At 48.0% G+C, this 16,719-nt stretch overlaps 1 protein-coding gene across 4 annotated transcripts in view; it reads right to left on the bottom strand.

Moving 5' to 3' along the window:
- PPP2R5C (protein phosphatase 2 regulatory subunit B'gamma) overlaps positions 1-16,496 on the bottom strand; it is a 167,090-nt gene extending 150,594 nt beyond the window's left edge. Inside the window, exons 1-3 of one of the 4 annotated variants that reach the window (XM_064375220.1) lie at positions 16,460-16,496; positions 15,913-16,018; positions 14,375-14,440 (exon numbers count right to left, since the gene is read on the bottom strand). In XM_064375220.1, coding sequence (XP_064231290.1) covers positions 14,375-14,440; positions 15,913-16,018; positions 16,460-16,482 — 195 coding nt within the window. In that variant the 5' untranslated portion in view covers positions 16,483-16,496. Of the gene's footprint in view, positions 1-14,374; positions 14,441-15,424; positions 15,482-15,912; positions 16,019-16,459 lie in introns of those variants that run through there. The other 3 variants (XM_021675224.2, XM_021675223.2, XM_012471231.2) reach the window with 3 other exon arrangements.
- Positions 16,497-16,719: the final 223 nt, after the last annotated feature.

Below are 16,719 nucleotides of genomic sequence, written 5' to 3'. Positions count from 1 at the left end.
GGAAAGCAGTTCGGTGGTTCTTCAGCAAGTTAAACATAAAATTGCCATCCAAAGCTAGGTGTGGTGGCTCACGCCTGTAATCCTAGCACTTTGGGAGCCCAAGACAGGTGGACGACCTGAGGTCAGAAGTTTGAGACTAGCCTGGCCAACATGGTGAAACCCTATCTCTACTAAAAATACAAACATTAGCCGAGCGTGGTGGTGGGCGCCTGTAATCCCAGCTACTTGGGAGGCTGAGGCAGGAGAATCTGTTGAACCTAGGAGGTAGAGGTTGCAGTGAGCTGAGATGGTGCCACTGCACTCCAGCCTGGGTGACAGAGTGAAGTCTCTCTCTTTCTTTCTCTCTCTCTCTCTCTTTCACACACACACACACACACACACACACACACACACACGACCATCCATATGACCCAGCAATCTCACTCCTAGGCATATATACAAAAGAACTGGAAACAGGTGTTCAAACAAAAATCTGTACACAATGTTCACAGCAGCATTATTCACAATAGCCAAAAGGCAGAAACAACTCAAATATACATCAACTGATGAAAAGAAATGTGCTATCCAAACAATAGGATAGCAGCTATAAAAAGGAACGAGGTACGACACATGCTACAGTATGGGTGGACCTTGAGAGCATTATGCCAAGTAAAAGAAGCCAGACACAGAAGGACAAAGACTGCACGATCCCATTTCCATCAACTATTCAGAATCGGCAAATCCATAGAGAGTAGACTGGCGGCTGGCAGAGGCTGGGGGAAGGCCAGTGAGGACTGAGTGCCAGTGGGAATGGGGCTTCCTTTTGGGGCGAGGAGGGTTTTCTGGAATAGACGGTGGTGAGGGCTGCACTACCCTCTGAGCACCCCTGAGTCCTCCAGGCTGATGATGGCAACAGCAAGGGTCCCACAAAGCCGGGAAGACACACTCGCTTTGGGAGGGTCAGCTGTTCTCGATAGAGAGAAGGCATTAGTGTTGGCTGAACGTGAAGTGAGAAACAACAGGTGTGCTTCCTCAGTTTAAGTGGTTACTCCTAAAACAAAAACTGGGTGTCTATCTTAAAATGATAAGAAGTCGCTGTGAAGGAGGATGATACTGTTTAGTGACCCGGCTTGGGCAACCCAGACTTGATTCTTCCCTGTTCGCCCTCTTCTGGAATGCTGGTTACGGGGAGTTTTGTTATCTACTCATTCAGTGAGGGGAGAGATGACCTAGAATTTACTCTAGCCTCCTGATGTCTGGCTTAATGATGGGAAATTATTTCTCCAACTCAGTATTATTTGTCAGACCCAAATCAAAACAGTCAGCCCTTCCCTTCGGTAGAAGCCACCGAAAGTCAGTGGTCCTAGAGGCTTCTGAGCGAGCACTGTGGCCCCCACCTGTCTGAACAGTGGTGCACACGAGCAGCAGCTGCACATTCTAGAAGGAAGGTTGGGGGGAGCACAATCTGAAATGCTGTTGAAATGCTATTTGAGACACTTGTCGGCCACTCAGATGGAAGCTACGGGAATAAAGAGGAAGCCGTTCCCTCCCCTTCCCTTCCCAGGGTCTCTACACTGAAGAGACATGCAGCCCCTGGGGGAGGATGTGTCTACTGCCATGAGGTTCTGGGATTCTGGAGTCTCTGGCTCGGGTAGGAGGTGGTGGGGGTGTCTGGAGAGGAAGATGAGGTGGCCAGTCCACATGGCAAAGCAAGGTGGTGTCCAGACAGGCCTTGAAACCGTGCTGGGGTTCAGGTGCCCAGCCAGGGTAGGTCCCCACTGCCAGGTGCACAGGGAGGTATGGAGGCAAAGGGCGTACCTGCCTCAGTGGTGCATGGCCCTCTCCCAAGTGTTCCCAAGAAGCATGGCTGCACTTCCTCAGGAAGAAGAAACAAGACACCAGAGGCGTTCCTCACGCTCAGGGAGAGCGCCCCTTTAGTTCCTAACATAGACACAGCAAGCGGAATGTCCAAGTGCCCTCACACGCCACAACCTCCCGTGCCACCAAGCAATAGCACCCCAATATATTTGAAGTAAAAAAACAATCTGGGCAACAGATATATGGATGTCTGTTAGTCTCTCTACTTTAAAATATTTCATTGAAACAGCAAAATGGGCAACTGGATTTGTGACAAAGCCTCTCTCCTAGATTTTTATCATAGAGGGGATTACCAAATTAAACAAGCAGCTCTTTCCCTTCATTTAAACACTGCAATTCTAAAAATTCACAACTAGATATAAGATAGTTACTGTTCAGTTGGGCAGGACCAAATCACTGGTCTCCAGTAACTCTTAGATGATGAATAGAATTAAACACAAAGGTACCTTTTTCACAGAACATAATCAGTGCTGGTTTCGGATACAGGTGCAGGGACAAAGACCCATAGGTAGCAGCTTCTCCAAGTGCTGAACCTGATTTAGATTCCTGTAGGCCAGGGCTGGGAAGCCACAGCCCACGAGCCACATCTGGCCTCCTGGTTATTTTTATAAATAAAGTTTTATGGACACACAGCCAAGTCTATTTATCCACCTACTGTCTATGGCTGCTCTCTTGCTGCAACAGCAGAGTTAAGTAGTTGCAGGAGAGACCACATGGCCCCTAAAGCCTAGAAATATTTGCTATTTGGTCCTTTACAGAAAAAAGGTTTTACTAATTCTGGTGCTAGGCCAACAATTTCTGGATAAGAGGAAGAAATAAAGGAAAACAGGACAGATTTTCCTGATCAAGGTCGATGATGCACTCGTAGTCAGCAAACTTCCTGAGCCTGCCTTACAAGTGAGAATGAAGGAAGAGGCAAGTTACAACCTCCAGTAGTGAAAAGGTCTGTGGAGGCAGTCACTGGTGCATCTCAGCATAGGAATATTCAACAGATGCAACTTCCTTCCACCTGGCAACCACAAAGCAGGGTGGGCCCAGAGGGAGAAAGCAGGTGCTGTCCCTACAGAATCGCCCCTACCCCCCGAGGCCATGCACTCGGAGACTGGGTACAGCAGAGGACAGGAGTGCGATACGTGGCTGAAGAGGAGATGAATGTTAGCTCTGAAAACTGATCTGTCCATGCCCACCTTATCCCCCGCACCTTCTCTGCAGAAGGTTGGTAAACAGTGGTTATGACAAGAAAAGGAGATTCTCCAAAGAAACTAGTCTGTCTAGGAAAAACTAAGGCTGCTAATGTGGAAGCCAGCACCTCAAAGCAAATTCTCTGCACTTTAGTCTCTAGGGGCCAAAAGTCACAAGAGCCAGCTCCCAGCCAAGGCCTCTACAGCAAGTGGTCAGCTGACAAGCCCACCCACGGCCAGCTGTGCCAGTGCCTCATCCTTGCCTGTGTGAACAAAGAAACCCTTCATCTGAGAAGCACAGTCTTCCAGTTGGTCTCCTGTTCCCACACAGCAGCTAGGAAGATCCTCTTACTTCCCAGCTCAAAACACACCAGTGGCTTCCCATTATCCAACCAGACTCAGTGGTTCATGCCTGTAATCCCAGCACTTTGGGAGGCTAAGGTAGGAGGACTGCTTGGGGCCAGGAGTTTCAGATTAGCCTGAGTGACACAGTGAGACCCCCTTCTCTACAAAAAATTACAAAAATCAGCTGGGCATGGTGGTGCACACCTGTAGTCTCAGCCATTTGGGAGGCTGAGGTGGGAGGACGGCTTGAGCCCAGTAGTGCAAGGCTGCAGTGAGCTAGGATTGCACCACTGCACTCCAGCCTGGGCAACAGAGTGAGACCCTGTCTCTAAAACCAAAAAACCGAAACTACCCCCCTTCCCTGCCAAAATCCCCAAACCCTGTCTAGGCAGGCTGTTTATAAAACCCAACCCTCCCTTGTCGGTGCCTGGCTCCCTACCTCCATCCCTCCCCACTCCCTACCCTCACTTCTCCTTAGCCAACCGGTGGACACCTGGCGGTGGACATGGCAAACCCACTTCCTCCATGGGGCCTTCGCACTAGGTGCTGCCTCTGGCTGAACGAGGATCTTTCCCTAATCTTTGTACTGTGGCCTCCTTCTTGACATTCACATTTTACTTTTCGTGTCATCTGCTTGGTGAGACCATTCCTGACCTCCTGAAGCAGCCTCCCAATCTCAGCAGAGGGGCTGCCAGAAGGTCCTGTCACCAGGGATGTGTGGAGCCATGTGAGTAGTTCTGGTTGTCACTATGGTGTTAAGATCCCCAGGGCCATTGCACTGCAAAGGCGACATGCTCTCATATCCAATGTCACTCATGCCCTGCAGAAAACACCTGTGGCACTGCACTCCACTTTTGTGCCATCACTGGAGGCAAACTCCATGAGTGTGGGAACTCTGCACTCGCAGTGGTGCTCAGCACATGCTGGGTCTCACAATGAACCTGCTGGTTGACTGACAATGAAGGGATTGCCTGGAGGAAAGCCACAACATCAGACAGAATGGCCCAGATAAAGAAGAACATGGTACCGAGAGAGACTACAGTCCCTCCAGGGAACAGAAGGGGACCTGACTCCAGAACCCAGCCTCTGTCACACCGCACAACTTCCCTGAGCTGGACAGTGGCCCAGTTAATAATCAGCAAGACAGTCGAGTGGCTGTGCCCTGTGAAGCAGTCTGAGAATGGGAGGAAGAAGAAGGGGAACCTTGATTTCTGTATCACTTTATTTTTTAACCATGTGTGTTTTGACCCCTAAATAAATAAATAAGAAAAAAATGCCTATAAAGACAGACTGGGAGGACAAAAGGTCATGACTGCTCCTGGGTCTCTCCAGGTCCCAATCCTGCGGGCAATGGAGTCATTCTTGTGTGGGGATCAGGTATAGGCCAAGCACAGACCAAGCAGCAGACAGGGCCTCCCTCCCGTCTCACCACGCACTCCCTTTTCTCGCACTCCTCTTTCTCTAATTTTATCTACTGCCTTCTCTTTTGCCAATATATGTCTTCTCTTCCTTTAAATTTAACCTTAAATTTGATATTTCATATTAAGGAGAGTGATAGCTAACAAAATAAATTAAATTAAATACACTTACATTGGAATTATTTTGGAAAATACTGTTAGCGTCTGAGACAGCTCTGTCCAACAGAACTTTCTGTGAAGGTACGAATGTTCCACCTCTGCTGGTCAACAGAGTAGCTGCTGGCCACATGCGGCTACTGAGCACTTGAAATGTGGCCCGTGCAACCGAGGGATTGATTTTTTTATATAATTTGAATTTTCATTAATTTCTATTTAAATTAAAAATAGTCTCCCCAGACTTTAGAATGTTTGATTAAAAAAAATATAGCCATATGTGGCAAATAATGAACATCCTGGCCAGGGCAGGTCTAATTGCTTCAGAGCTCTCTGTCCTTTGATATTACCATCTGGCAAAGCCAGTCGTTGGTCAGAGCCAACACCTGCAGGATGCACGATGTCTGAAATTAATCTCTTTAGGGCCATGTTCTTTCTTTTTTTTTGAGATGGAGTCTCACTCTGTCACCCAGGCTGGAGTGCAGTGGTGCAATCTCAGCTCACTGCAACCTTGCCGCCCAAGTTCAAGCGATTCTCCTGCTTCAGTCTCTCGAGTAGCTGGGATTACAGGTGCCTGCCACTGTGTCTGGCTAATTTTTATAGTTTTAGTAGAGACAGGTTTCACTATCTTGGCCAGGCTGGTCTTGAACTCTTGACTACATGATCCACCTGCTTTGGCCTCCCAAAGTGCTGGGATTACAGGCATGAACCACAGCGCCGGGCCGCTCAATCTTATATTTTAAAAATATATGAAAGATAGTGTGATGGTGCATGCCTGTAATTCCAGCTACTTGAGAGGCTGTGGCAGGAGAATTGCTTGAACCTGGGCGGCAGAGGTTGCAGTGAGCTTAGATTGCATCACTGCATTCCAGCCCAGGCGACAGAGTGAGACTGTCACACACAGAGACGAAGAAAAAGCCTATATCCTTGATAAAGCATTCTTCCCCCCTTCTGGAGACCTTAATTTCTAGGCTTGTTCTCTCACTCCCCCAGGTGGAGAACATGAAGATGACAATGTTGGTTGGATTTGGGAGCAGCACTGACTTCACTGCAGGGGCTCTGGAAAGTCTCTGCTTAACATAACATGCTGATAGGAACTAGATGATGAGACAGGATGCTGTGCTAAGCCAGACACCGCTGTGCCCTGACCTTTGGCAGGTACCCAACATTTAAGGAAACACTGGAGGCCAGTCTTAGAATTGCAAAATTCCAGATGACTCTTCCCTGTGATTTAGGAAAACGTCACAGCATTTTATGGTGGCAGCCTGACTCACTCAGCTCCGCTAAGGATGCAGGTGGAAGTCTTTCCACCATCATTTGGCAGGGCTAGAAGCTGCCATTCGCCCTGCCATTGCTTCAATGTTGGAACTTTGAGCTTCTTTTTTGAACTGGAAAACTTTAGATTTCATATCATTTGCTTGATGAGCTCTTTCTAGAACTGCATATAGTGTAGTGAAGCTTTTACTGAAGAGGGAGAGAAATGCTGACTGATCTTATCTACTGGCTTTAACCATAATATGCACCCTAGGGTCCAATGTGCTTTCTGGAACTCCGTAATTTAATGGTGAACCTGTGTCTGCTTAGATGCTTTAAAGTGTCTGATTTTTCTTACCCAAAGCTCCAGGTGGCTCTTTACATGAAATGGGTTCCATTTTGTCCCATCCACTCAGGGACTACAAGATCTAACTGAATGGGGGCCAAGTTACTCCCAAGTACACTGGATGTCCAGAAGCAACAGGTGCTACACTTTAAAGATGACAGCCAACACTTCAGTTCTGAACAGGTCAATACTACGTTCTTCTATCTCCTCAATCCTCAACACAGTGCTCGCACAGAACAAGAGGTGCTCAAAACAAAATCTATCTTATAAAACACAAGAAATATATATGTAACTTATGCTCTACTGAGAAATATTCCCAAAATAAGGAAATACAAAGTTTGGGAGGCCGAGGCGGGTGGATCGTGAGGTGAAGACCAGCCTGGCCAAGTTCGTGAAACTCTGTCTCTACTAAAAATACAAAAATTAGCCAGGTGTGGTGGCAGCCGCCTGTAATCCCAGCTACTCAGGAGGCTGAGGCAGAGAATTGTTTAAACCCGGGAGACAGAGGTTGCAGTGAGCCAAGATCGTGCCACTACATTCCAGCCTGGATGACACAGTGAGACTCTGTCTCAAAAAAAAATAAAATAAATACAAAGCACCAAAGATCACAGGGAAACTTTATACAGTCTCTGCCACATAACAACATTTAACAACAGACTGCACATATGATGATGGAATGTATTTCATGGTATCTTTTCTGTATTAAGATACACAAATTCTTACTGTATTACAGGTGCCTACAGGGTTCAGCACAACGACACGCTGTACAGGTGTGTAGCCTGGAGTGAGAGGCTATTCCATATGGGCTAGGTGTATAGCAGGCTGTACCACCTAGGTTTGTGTTAAGTACATGCCTGTAATCCCAGCTACTTGAGAGGCTGTGGTAGGAAAATTTGTTGTCACAAAATGACATGGCCTAATAACACAGCTCTCAGAATGTACCCCCTCATTAAGCGATGCATAACTGTATTTAAATGGAAATCCTATTTTGAAATGCTTTAATTAAAATAAGATCGTATGAAACTATACTTTTTACCAATGACCGTTGAACCAAGATCTGATGAGACTACACTTTTTTCCACTAAATATGTAAAAGAAAACTAAGAAAAAACCCAAAATATCTACTTTTAAAAAATTTCACAAGACATTAGAAGACCAAAGTACCATAATCTTCTGCTTTAGTGTAGTGTTATTTATTTAAAACAAATTACATTGAATGAAAATTCTACATTACAATTCCCTTGCTGAATCAAAAAAATGACAAAGAAATAAGCCCCTTAATAAATAAGATTTTTTTATTATTGTTGCTAATTTACAGTATCAGAAAACTCAGCAACCTGATTTGAAGCTCTCCTTTTCAGCACCTTTAAATCCCACCAACCGAACACTTCTTGACTCTAGGTCCTAATATATATGGCAAGGTCAAATAAGAATCAAGCTCAACTGACGCCTTCAAGGACTGAATCTAGCTAGGAGGGCAAGTCACAGGGAACAAAGGTCACCTAGCGCAGTAAACATAACAGACAACTGTACAGCCAGCCACTGGTCTACTAAGTAACTGCTATACACATTTAAAAGATGGAAAACATACAGTCCAAGATGGTGAGAAGCAGCTTCACTAAAGTTTCTGGATAGATGAACTTGAGTTGGAGCTAAAAAGATGAAAAGATTCAGATGGCCAGCAGAGGATGGGGAGAGTATTCTAAAACAGTGGTTCTTAAAGTGGTCTGGGGACCCTGGGGCGGCAGCAGGGGGGTGTCCCTTGACCCTTTCAGGGGTCCACGAGGTCAAAACTGTTTTTATGATAACATGAAGACGTATGATTTGCCCTTTAAAGCGTCATTATGGGGAGTTTTTCACAGGCTACTCATATGAAATCAAAACAGCCTGCATGCAGGAGCGGACAGCTACCTTCTATGGAGCCAGATGTTAAAGAGATTTGCAAAAACAGAGCCATGCCACTTTCTTCAGCAAATTTAAAAAAAAATGTTTCCGCATAAATGTTTATGTCAACATGTAATGGGTGTTACTGTTATTCATAGGTGAACTATTTTAAAACTTTCAGCTTGAATTTAGTTTCTAATGAAAAATATCAGTAGATACAACCCACTAAATAAAATCTCTTTGGGATGCTCGGTAATTTTGAAGAGTATAAAGCAGTGATCCCCCTTCTGCTCTTCTAAAGGAAATATAATGCTCAGATGAGTATGTGCCAGGTGTGGTTTGTAAGCAAACGTATATATTTTGGAAAGGTGTCTTTACAATGCAGTGGCTCAACTGGGGGAGATCTGATCTGCCAGGAGACATTAGGCAATGTCTGGAGGGATCCTGGTTGTCACAGTTGGTGGGGGCAGTGGGCCACTGGCATCTAGGGGTAAGGCCAGGGATGCTGGTGAATGTCCTACAAAGTACAGGGCCACTGGGCAGCCCCACAACAAAACATCTGGCCCCACAGGCAAGTGCTGAGATCGGAACCCTTGGTCTAGAGTGGTGGAGGTCACACAGGAGGCACCTGGGGTCTACCAACCTTGCAGCTTGTGATGTAGGACAGAATAGGGGCTAGAGAAGGGAGCTGCTTAAGGAAGAACCAACACTCCCAGGCCCCAAGGGCAGCAAGCTCAGGACAGCTGCCTCCTAACAACCCCAAAGCTCGGGATCTGCAGCCGCGGAGGACGGATCCTCCCTGCCGGGCCTCTTTCCCATTCCCCTGGGCTCGAAGGAAAGACCATGGTGAGGTGCTGGGAAGAGTGAGCCAAGACACGACAATTAAAAGCAAGTGATTCTACTTACTCCATAATCATTACATATGAATTTCATAAAGATTTTCAAAGTATTACTTCTCTTGGTCTTCTCTGGGTTTCACTGAAGTTCAGCTTAGGGTTGTATGGAAAAAAGTTGGGAAGAGACTGATGGAAACTAAGGCATGGGGGAGGGTTCTAGAGAAAGCCCCAAGCTCAGAAGTGAGCCTATAGGGGTGTCAGGGGCTTTCCTTGGAGGGGTCACACCAAACTAAACGACTGTCCTTGTCCTTCTCACACTCAGGTGAAAACTCTTGCTACAGAAACTGTGAAAAGAAGGAGTATTTCTTGAAAAAATATTTTTCATGTTCCAGTGTGATGGCTCATGTGTAATCCCAGCACTCTGGGAGGCTGAGGCAAGTGGATCACCTGAGGTTGGGAGTTCGAGACCGGCCTGACCAACATGAAGAAACACCATCTCTACTAAAAATACAAAATGAGCCAGGCGTGGTGGCAGATGCCTATAATCCCACCTACTCAGGAGGCTGAGGCAAGACAATCACTTGAGCCTGCGGGGTGGAGGTTGCAGTGAGCCGAGATTGCGCCATTGCACTCCAGCTTGGGCAACAAAAGCGAAACTCTATCCCCAAAAAAAAAAAAAAAAAGAAAGAAAGAAAGAAAAGAAAAGAAAAGGTATTTTTCATAAAAAATGTTATTTGTTAACATTATCTAATGGGTGTATTATTATTAGATAAATATTTTTAAAATTTCAGTTTTAATTTCTAAAAAATTACTCCTCTGCCTAGCACCTATGTGGCCTGAGGTGACTGTCAGTCTCACTAGCTCTAAAACAACAGGGAGTGGTGGCAGTGGAATGTAAAGGGAGAGATTATAACAGGAAAAAGGTTGTTACTAAAGTAGAAGGTGTCAAGACCAGTAAACAAGTTGGAGAGAGGACTGTTCTTTCTTTTCAGCAACAGATATTATGTAAGAGTTGCTGTAGAGACTTTCAAACAAAACTGAGCTGAAGCAGGTGTAAAACACACGACAGTAATCAAACAACCTTTAATGTGCTTCAAACAAATCACTTTACAGAAATCATGAACACTTTTAAAAATGTGATGTTGGACACAGCACACAAGCGTAAAAGAACACCAATCTATGGTATGATCTTACAAAACCGACTTCAGGAATCTTGAAGCAATTTACTAAGATTCTAAACAATCATAAAATATGCCTAGTTATGTTTCCACAGATTTGAATATTACACGAGAACAGATGCTGAAAAGTGAGTTTCCTTGTCAATCTCCACAGAATTTTCCAACATCAAGTGGCCCATGAGCCCATTTGCTGCCTCATCCCTTAAGACTTCCTATGAAATAAATCAGAAGTACTGGGAAGAAACTTTTATTTCCAGGACAGATGTGCAAAAGCAACAAGTCAAAATTAACCATTCTATCTGAAAGAGAAGAAACATGTACCAACACATTCATTCAAAGAGAAGTTTCTAGAATTAGGCAAAAGTTACATGGCAGCAGTTATGACCTTTAACAGAATTTTGTGACATTGAAAGATACATTCTGCCATATCTCTTGCAGGGAAAATGTCTTTCAAGAAGGGTAACATCCAATCTGTTCTATACATTAAAAAATGGCCTAATCTTAAACTCACCAAATCATTTTAAGGATGAGAAAACAGGGTCACACAAGTTAGGTGACATCATTTATGGCAAAGCAAGAATCCGCATGTTTATTTTCTAACTTCCAGGCTGAAATATTTTCCACTCTATCAGTCTATCCTCTACTCCAGGATTTCATCTTTCTTATGGAAAAACCCAAACCATCAAATGTCCCCTTGTTCTACCCAAGAATTGTTCTGCAACATATGCCGCCGGCTTCCTTGCTTTCTATGAGGCTAAATAGCCAGGCAGGATTTTATTATAAGGACCTGCCATATACTTGAAGTAGGGTGTTAAGTCATTGAGAGGCCAGGTTCTTGAATGCTTTCTCTGTTGGGATTATTTCCACACCATCTGGCTCTCTGCCCTGGACAGGTCCCTGCTCTGTACATCTTTCAAGGCTGTGAAGCCCCAAGTGGGGTAACTGTCCCATTAGAAGGTGAGTTCACTGGGTAATGGGAGCAACTGCTCATTGTGAAGGTGATGTGATGTAAAAGCCTTGAAAGGGGTTGGACGCCATGGCTTGCACCTGTAATCCCAGCACTTTGGGAGGTCGAGGTGGGCAGATCACCTGAGGTCAGGAGTTTGAGACCAGCCTGGCCAACATGGTGAAACCCTGTCTCTACTAAAAATACAAAAAAAATTAGCTGGGCATAGTGATGGGCACCTGTAATCGCAGCTACTTGGGAGGCTGAGGCCGGAGGATGCCTTGAACCCGGGAGGTGGAGGTTGCAGTGAGCAGAGACCACACCATTGCACTCCAGCCTGGGAACAAGAGCGAAACTCTGTCTCAAAAAAAAAAAAAAAAAAAGAGAGAGGCTTGAAAGCAGCATGGGAATATCAACCTATTTAAATTGTTCAGGTTGAAATATTCAAGTTAAGAGTAATACTAAGATAGAGGAGAGGGAAAAAGTGTGCAATAATGGTTTAATTTACCTGCATGAGTCAATCATATTTGGTAAGTGGGTGGAACTAGGAGTGAAGCAGTGAGCTGAAGACTGAGGGAAAAAAACAACAATCAAAAAGTTAAGGGTCAACTCAAAGGTCAAATGAACAGAAGTGTCCCAATTTGTATTCCTGAAAAACAATTTACACAGTGATCTGCCAAGTGTCATGCTTAACATGCCATGTTGCCTCTGGTATCCTTATGAGGAAGCAGTGAAGGGCCCAACATTTCAGTATTTTTCAGTGGTAATTTCAAGCTCTGTAGCTCCAGCTCTAGAAAAAATACAAAAAGACAAGTGGGGCATCATACTTAGGCACTGCAGGCCACACCGCAAGTCTTACACGACTGGGAGTCTAGAAACCCAAACCACTTTAAAAACACACATTTTACATAGTAGTGGTTTTGGTATCTTTGAATTACTGACAGATTTTTCAGGTTTAAACTTAACATTATTCGTCCTTATAGCCAGGATCTTCCCACTAAAAATAGGAATAAATGAAATATACACATTGATGCTCCTTTGTATAAGGAATAGCCCTAAAGTAAAAATATAGGTACATTAGCAAGAGAGGTCTAAGGAGAAGAAATCTTAGTAGTTTTAATGAAAGATCAAAAAACCAAAAGGAAAAAAAGGCATATAGCATACACCTCCATAAAGCACCTACATTTCATCTTCAGCTAAATGAATTTAGTTAAAAGGGTGACAGGGAAGAAATAAGCAAGTCAAATCCAAGCATGGCATAGTAAACCTTGATTGTCTGCTATAAAGACAGGGAGGGACAGACTGGCACAAATGATCCTAACTACTGACATTTAAGGAACCTTTTGGATTTCTGCTTTTTGCTTTGGGGAGGGCAACAGATTTGCTGGAATAAACCACCTGCTGAAGAGGAGGGAGGTTCAGAATACACTAAATGATAGAAAAGAAAGAACGCAGGGCTGAAAAAAAAGTCCACTGCAGATCATCGCCAGTTAACTGTTTTTCCCAGACAGAATTTAACTCATTCTAATTTGGCTTCCAGGAAGAATTCTGACACTCACAAATAAATGTCATTTGTCATAAGACTGGGACCTCAATGATCCAGCTCTGGAGAACTGACACTCTATTAAGCGGATTCTCTGCTGCCCATGGATTCAAAAGGACCTACTGGCTCTGCCTGGGTCCACACTGCTCCTGGACCCTTGGCCCTAGGTGCTCTAGTTCAACAATTAGTCACAAGGAAGAAAGTGGTGACTGTGCAAATCCTCTGAAGGCACAACTGTGTGAAGCAACAGCATCAACCCTGGTCAAGTAGATGCAATCCTCACTTGGCATTCTAGCTGTTCCTCAGTGAGCCCAAAGTCAAGCAGCAAAGAAATTCACAAGCGGCCAATGCGTGCACACACACACACATACGCGCGCGTGCACACACACACACAGAATGAATGAGAATGTGAATGATGATAAAATACCAAAACTAGGTGAGTTTTTCAAATACCAACATTATTGGGAAAAGAGGCCAGGGGACCAGACATCAACAGAAATAGGGAGCTAGCCCAGGATGTCAGTAGCAGAGATGGCATGAAGGAAAACAAAGGTGATAGAAGAAAAAGAACCAATCACTGAGTCACCTGGCAGCTTGCAAAGGAAGTAGCAATGGGGGATGGCCCTAAAGCTAAAAGCGACATAGCTATATACACCACAGAATCCATAAGACCAATCCATACAGGATGGTTGCTGGGTTTGAGGTGTGGGAAATGAACTTAAAAATACCAGTTCCAGGCTGGGCGAAGTGGCTCAGGTCTGTTATTCCAGCACTTTGGGAGGCTGAGGCAGGTGGATCACGAGGTCAGAAGTTCGAGATCAGCTTGACCAACATGGTGAAACCCTGTCTCTACTAACAATACAAAAATTAGCCAGGTGTGGTGGCATGTGCTGTAATCCCAGCTACTCAGGAGGCTGAGGCAGGAGAATCGCTTGAACCCAGGAGGCGGAGGTTGCAGTGAGCCAAGATTGTGCCATTGCACTCCAGCCTGGGTGACAGAGCAAAACTTTGTCTAAAAAGAAATCAGCTGGGAGTAGTGGCATGTGCCTGTGGTCCCAGCCACTTGGAGGCTGCACTGAGAGGATCACTTGAGCCTGGGAGGCAGGGGGTCGTAGAGAGCAGAGATTGAGCCACTGCACTCCAGCCTGGGTGACAAACTGAGACTCCATCTCAAACAAAAACAAAAACAAAAAAACCCCAAAGATCCACAAACCAGTTCCATAGGCAAGCACAATTGTCATAAAATCATTAATAGTTTTCCAAAGCAGAACAGTAAATACCTAAACAACGAAAACTGAGGGTTATGAAAGACACCACAAAAAAACCTCATAGAGGAAAGCATTTTCGAAGATCCTAGGTTTTTCTCACTCTCAGTTCTACCCTAAGTTAAAAGCTGTGTATGAAAAACAAAGTCAATATTTGATGATAGTTACCTCTGATTCTATCGTGTCTTGTCCTTCTTTTGAACTTTTCCCACTCTTCCCTGCTTTTGGTGATTCCTGGGAAACATGAAGCAAAGTCAATTAGTCTTCTCACTTTTTAGACAGGTAAACATCAGACAAACCAAATGCAGTTTTAAAAATGATTGATACAATTCTACCAGAGCTTTTGATAGTTTTAACCCACACCATTAGGAAATTCTAGATCATACTGTTTAGGAATCCAATAGAGCAATCCCCCCTTTCAGATTCCTTTCGTTTTATCTGCATTTGAGGTTGAAAACTTTAAGCAGAAAACAGATACATCTAATTTTATACAGCGCTTTTGGCATTTTGAAGATCCACATCACATTCCTTTCTTCCCTCCCACCCTAAACCCTATGAGTGAATATTTCTGGGGTGATACTGAAACGCTACAGAGCTTCACCTGAAGCAGAAACATTCCCACTCCCCCCACTCCAATGCAAACGCAGCACCCTCGCTCGCAGCCCTCACTGCCGCCGCCATCCAGGATGATAACAGTGTTTTGAGAGCCCCAGAGCGTCCCTCCGGGGCGGCAGATAATTCCTTACCAGCATTCAGCGGGGTCCCTTCCCGCTCCGTTTACCCCGTCCAGAGGTCCCTCCCCAGGCGTCTACAGCCCCCATCCCTGAAGCTCCTTCCCGGGAGACTGCGAGGCTGCGAACCCCCTCGGCGGCCGCACCTGCCCGCCCAGGCCCACGGCGCGCTGTAGGGGGCGGGCGCCCCTCCAACCCTCCTCCCCCGGCCGCGCCTCCCTCCACGCCTGGCACCGGCCCGTCACGAAGGTCCCCGCGGCCCGGGCCTGGGCCCCGCGGCTCCGGCGCAATCCCCGGGCTCCCCGCCCCCACCAGCCGTGAGGGCGAAGCCCGGGGATGCCCGGCCCGGCCGCCCTCGGGGACGCGGAGCCCGCGGCGTCGGGCGGGGAGGCTGAGCCGGGGCCCGGGCGCAGGACCCCAGCGCCGCCGCGCTCTCCCCCGGCGGTTCCTCCCGCCCCTGCCGTCCCGCGGCCGGGCCCGGACTCACTTTCTCCTTCTTGTTTTTATTCGGCATGGCTGGAGCGGGCCGCCGCCGCCGCCGCCGCCGCCGCCGCCCCTGCCGCCGCCTGCCCCCGCAGCAGCAGCGCCCCCGCCCCGGCCGTCGCGCCCCCACGGCCACGGCCGCCGCTGCCGCCGCCGCGGGACTGAGTTCGCTCGCTCTCGCTTCCCCTTTTCCAGGCTCCCAGAGGCTGCGGCAGCCGCGGCGGCGGCGGCGGCAGCGGCGGCGGCGTCTCTCCGCCCCTCTCCCCGCCCTCTCCCGGCCGCCCCGCCCTGCCCCGCCCCCGGCCGGCGGGCCGCCCCGCCCCGGGCCGCCCGCCGCTCGCCCCGCCCCCGCGCCCGGCCCCGCCTCGCCGCCCTCGAAGGCGCCCTGCCACTGGTCGACACGCCCCCACGTGTCCTAACGCTCCCCGCTTCCCCGACTCCCTCCGCGCGGTCCGTTCACACCCCCGCCCTCCGTCACCAGTCGCCGCGCACCGGCATCAGGCTGGCCGAGTTCTCAGGGCCCGGGCTGACGGCTGGGCCGAGCCCAGTGAGAGGAGGAAGCGTGTAGCTGCCACTGCGGTAACAGGGCCGTGGCCGGCTGTGGAGGCGCAACACAGAGCGTGAGACGTAGGAAATGCACATTTGAAATGTATGGCAACAACTTCTGCAGCCGGCGAGGCGCGAACAGTGGCCTCTTGGTCTTGTCCCCTCGGTCTTGTCCCCTCACCGCCGCGGCTCTCGCTGCAGACAAGGGTGCCCCGTACGCTGTGCACTGAGGCGCACGGGGAGGCCCGGCAGCCAAGTGAGAGGTAGTTTCGCGGGCCTTCTCTAGGCCCCGCCTCCCTGCCAGCCCCTCCCCTCGACCGGTCCCTTCTCTGGATCAGCCCCCTCCCCTTGATCAGCTCCTTCCCTCGATCAGCCCCTCCCCTCGATCAGCTTCTCCCCTCGATCAGTTCCTCCCCTCGATCAGCCCCTCCCCTCGATCAGCCCCTCCCCTCGATCAGCCCCTCCCCTCGATCAGCTCCTCTTCCTCGACCACCTTCTCCCCTCGACCAGTTCCATCTTCCGCAGCTCCTCCCGCGAGGTCCCGCCCACCCTACAGCCCCGCCCTCCCTGGTCGGTCCCGCCCTCCGCAGTTTCTCCCGCGAGGCCCCCCATGCCCGACAGCCACGCCCTTCCCTAGTCGGTCCCGCCCTACTCAGGTCCTCCGCGAGGTCCCGCCCACCTGACAGCCCCGCCCCTCTCTGGTGGGTCCCGCTCCCAGCAGCTCCTCCGCGAGGTCCCGCCCACCCGACAGTC

This window comes from Aotus nancymaae, unplaced genomic scaffold (genome assembly GCF_030222135.1).
Source record: "Aotus nancymaae isolate 86718 unplaced genomic scaffold, 86718_ANA_hifiasm-v0.15.2.pri h1tg000011l, whole genome shotgun sequence".
Lineage (NCBI taxonomy): Eukaryota > Metazoa > Chordata > Mammalia > Primates > Aotidae > Aotus > Aotus nancymaae.
Note: the sequence above shows the minus strand (reverse complement) of the source record. Positions and strands in the feature narration are given on the sequence as shown.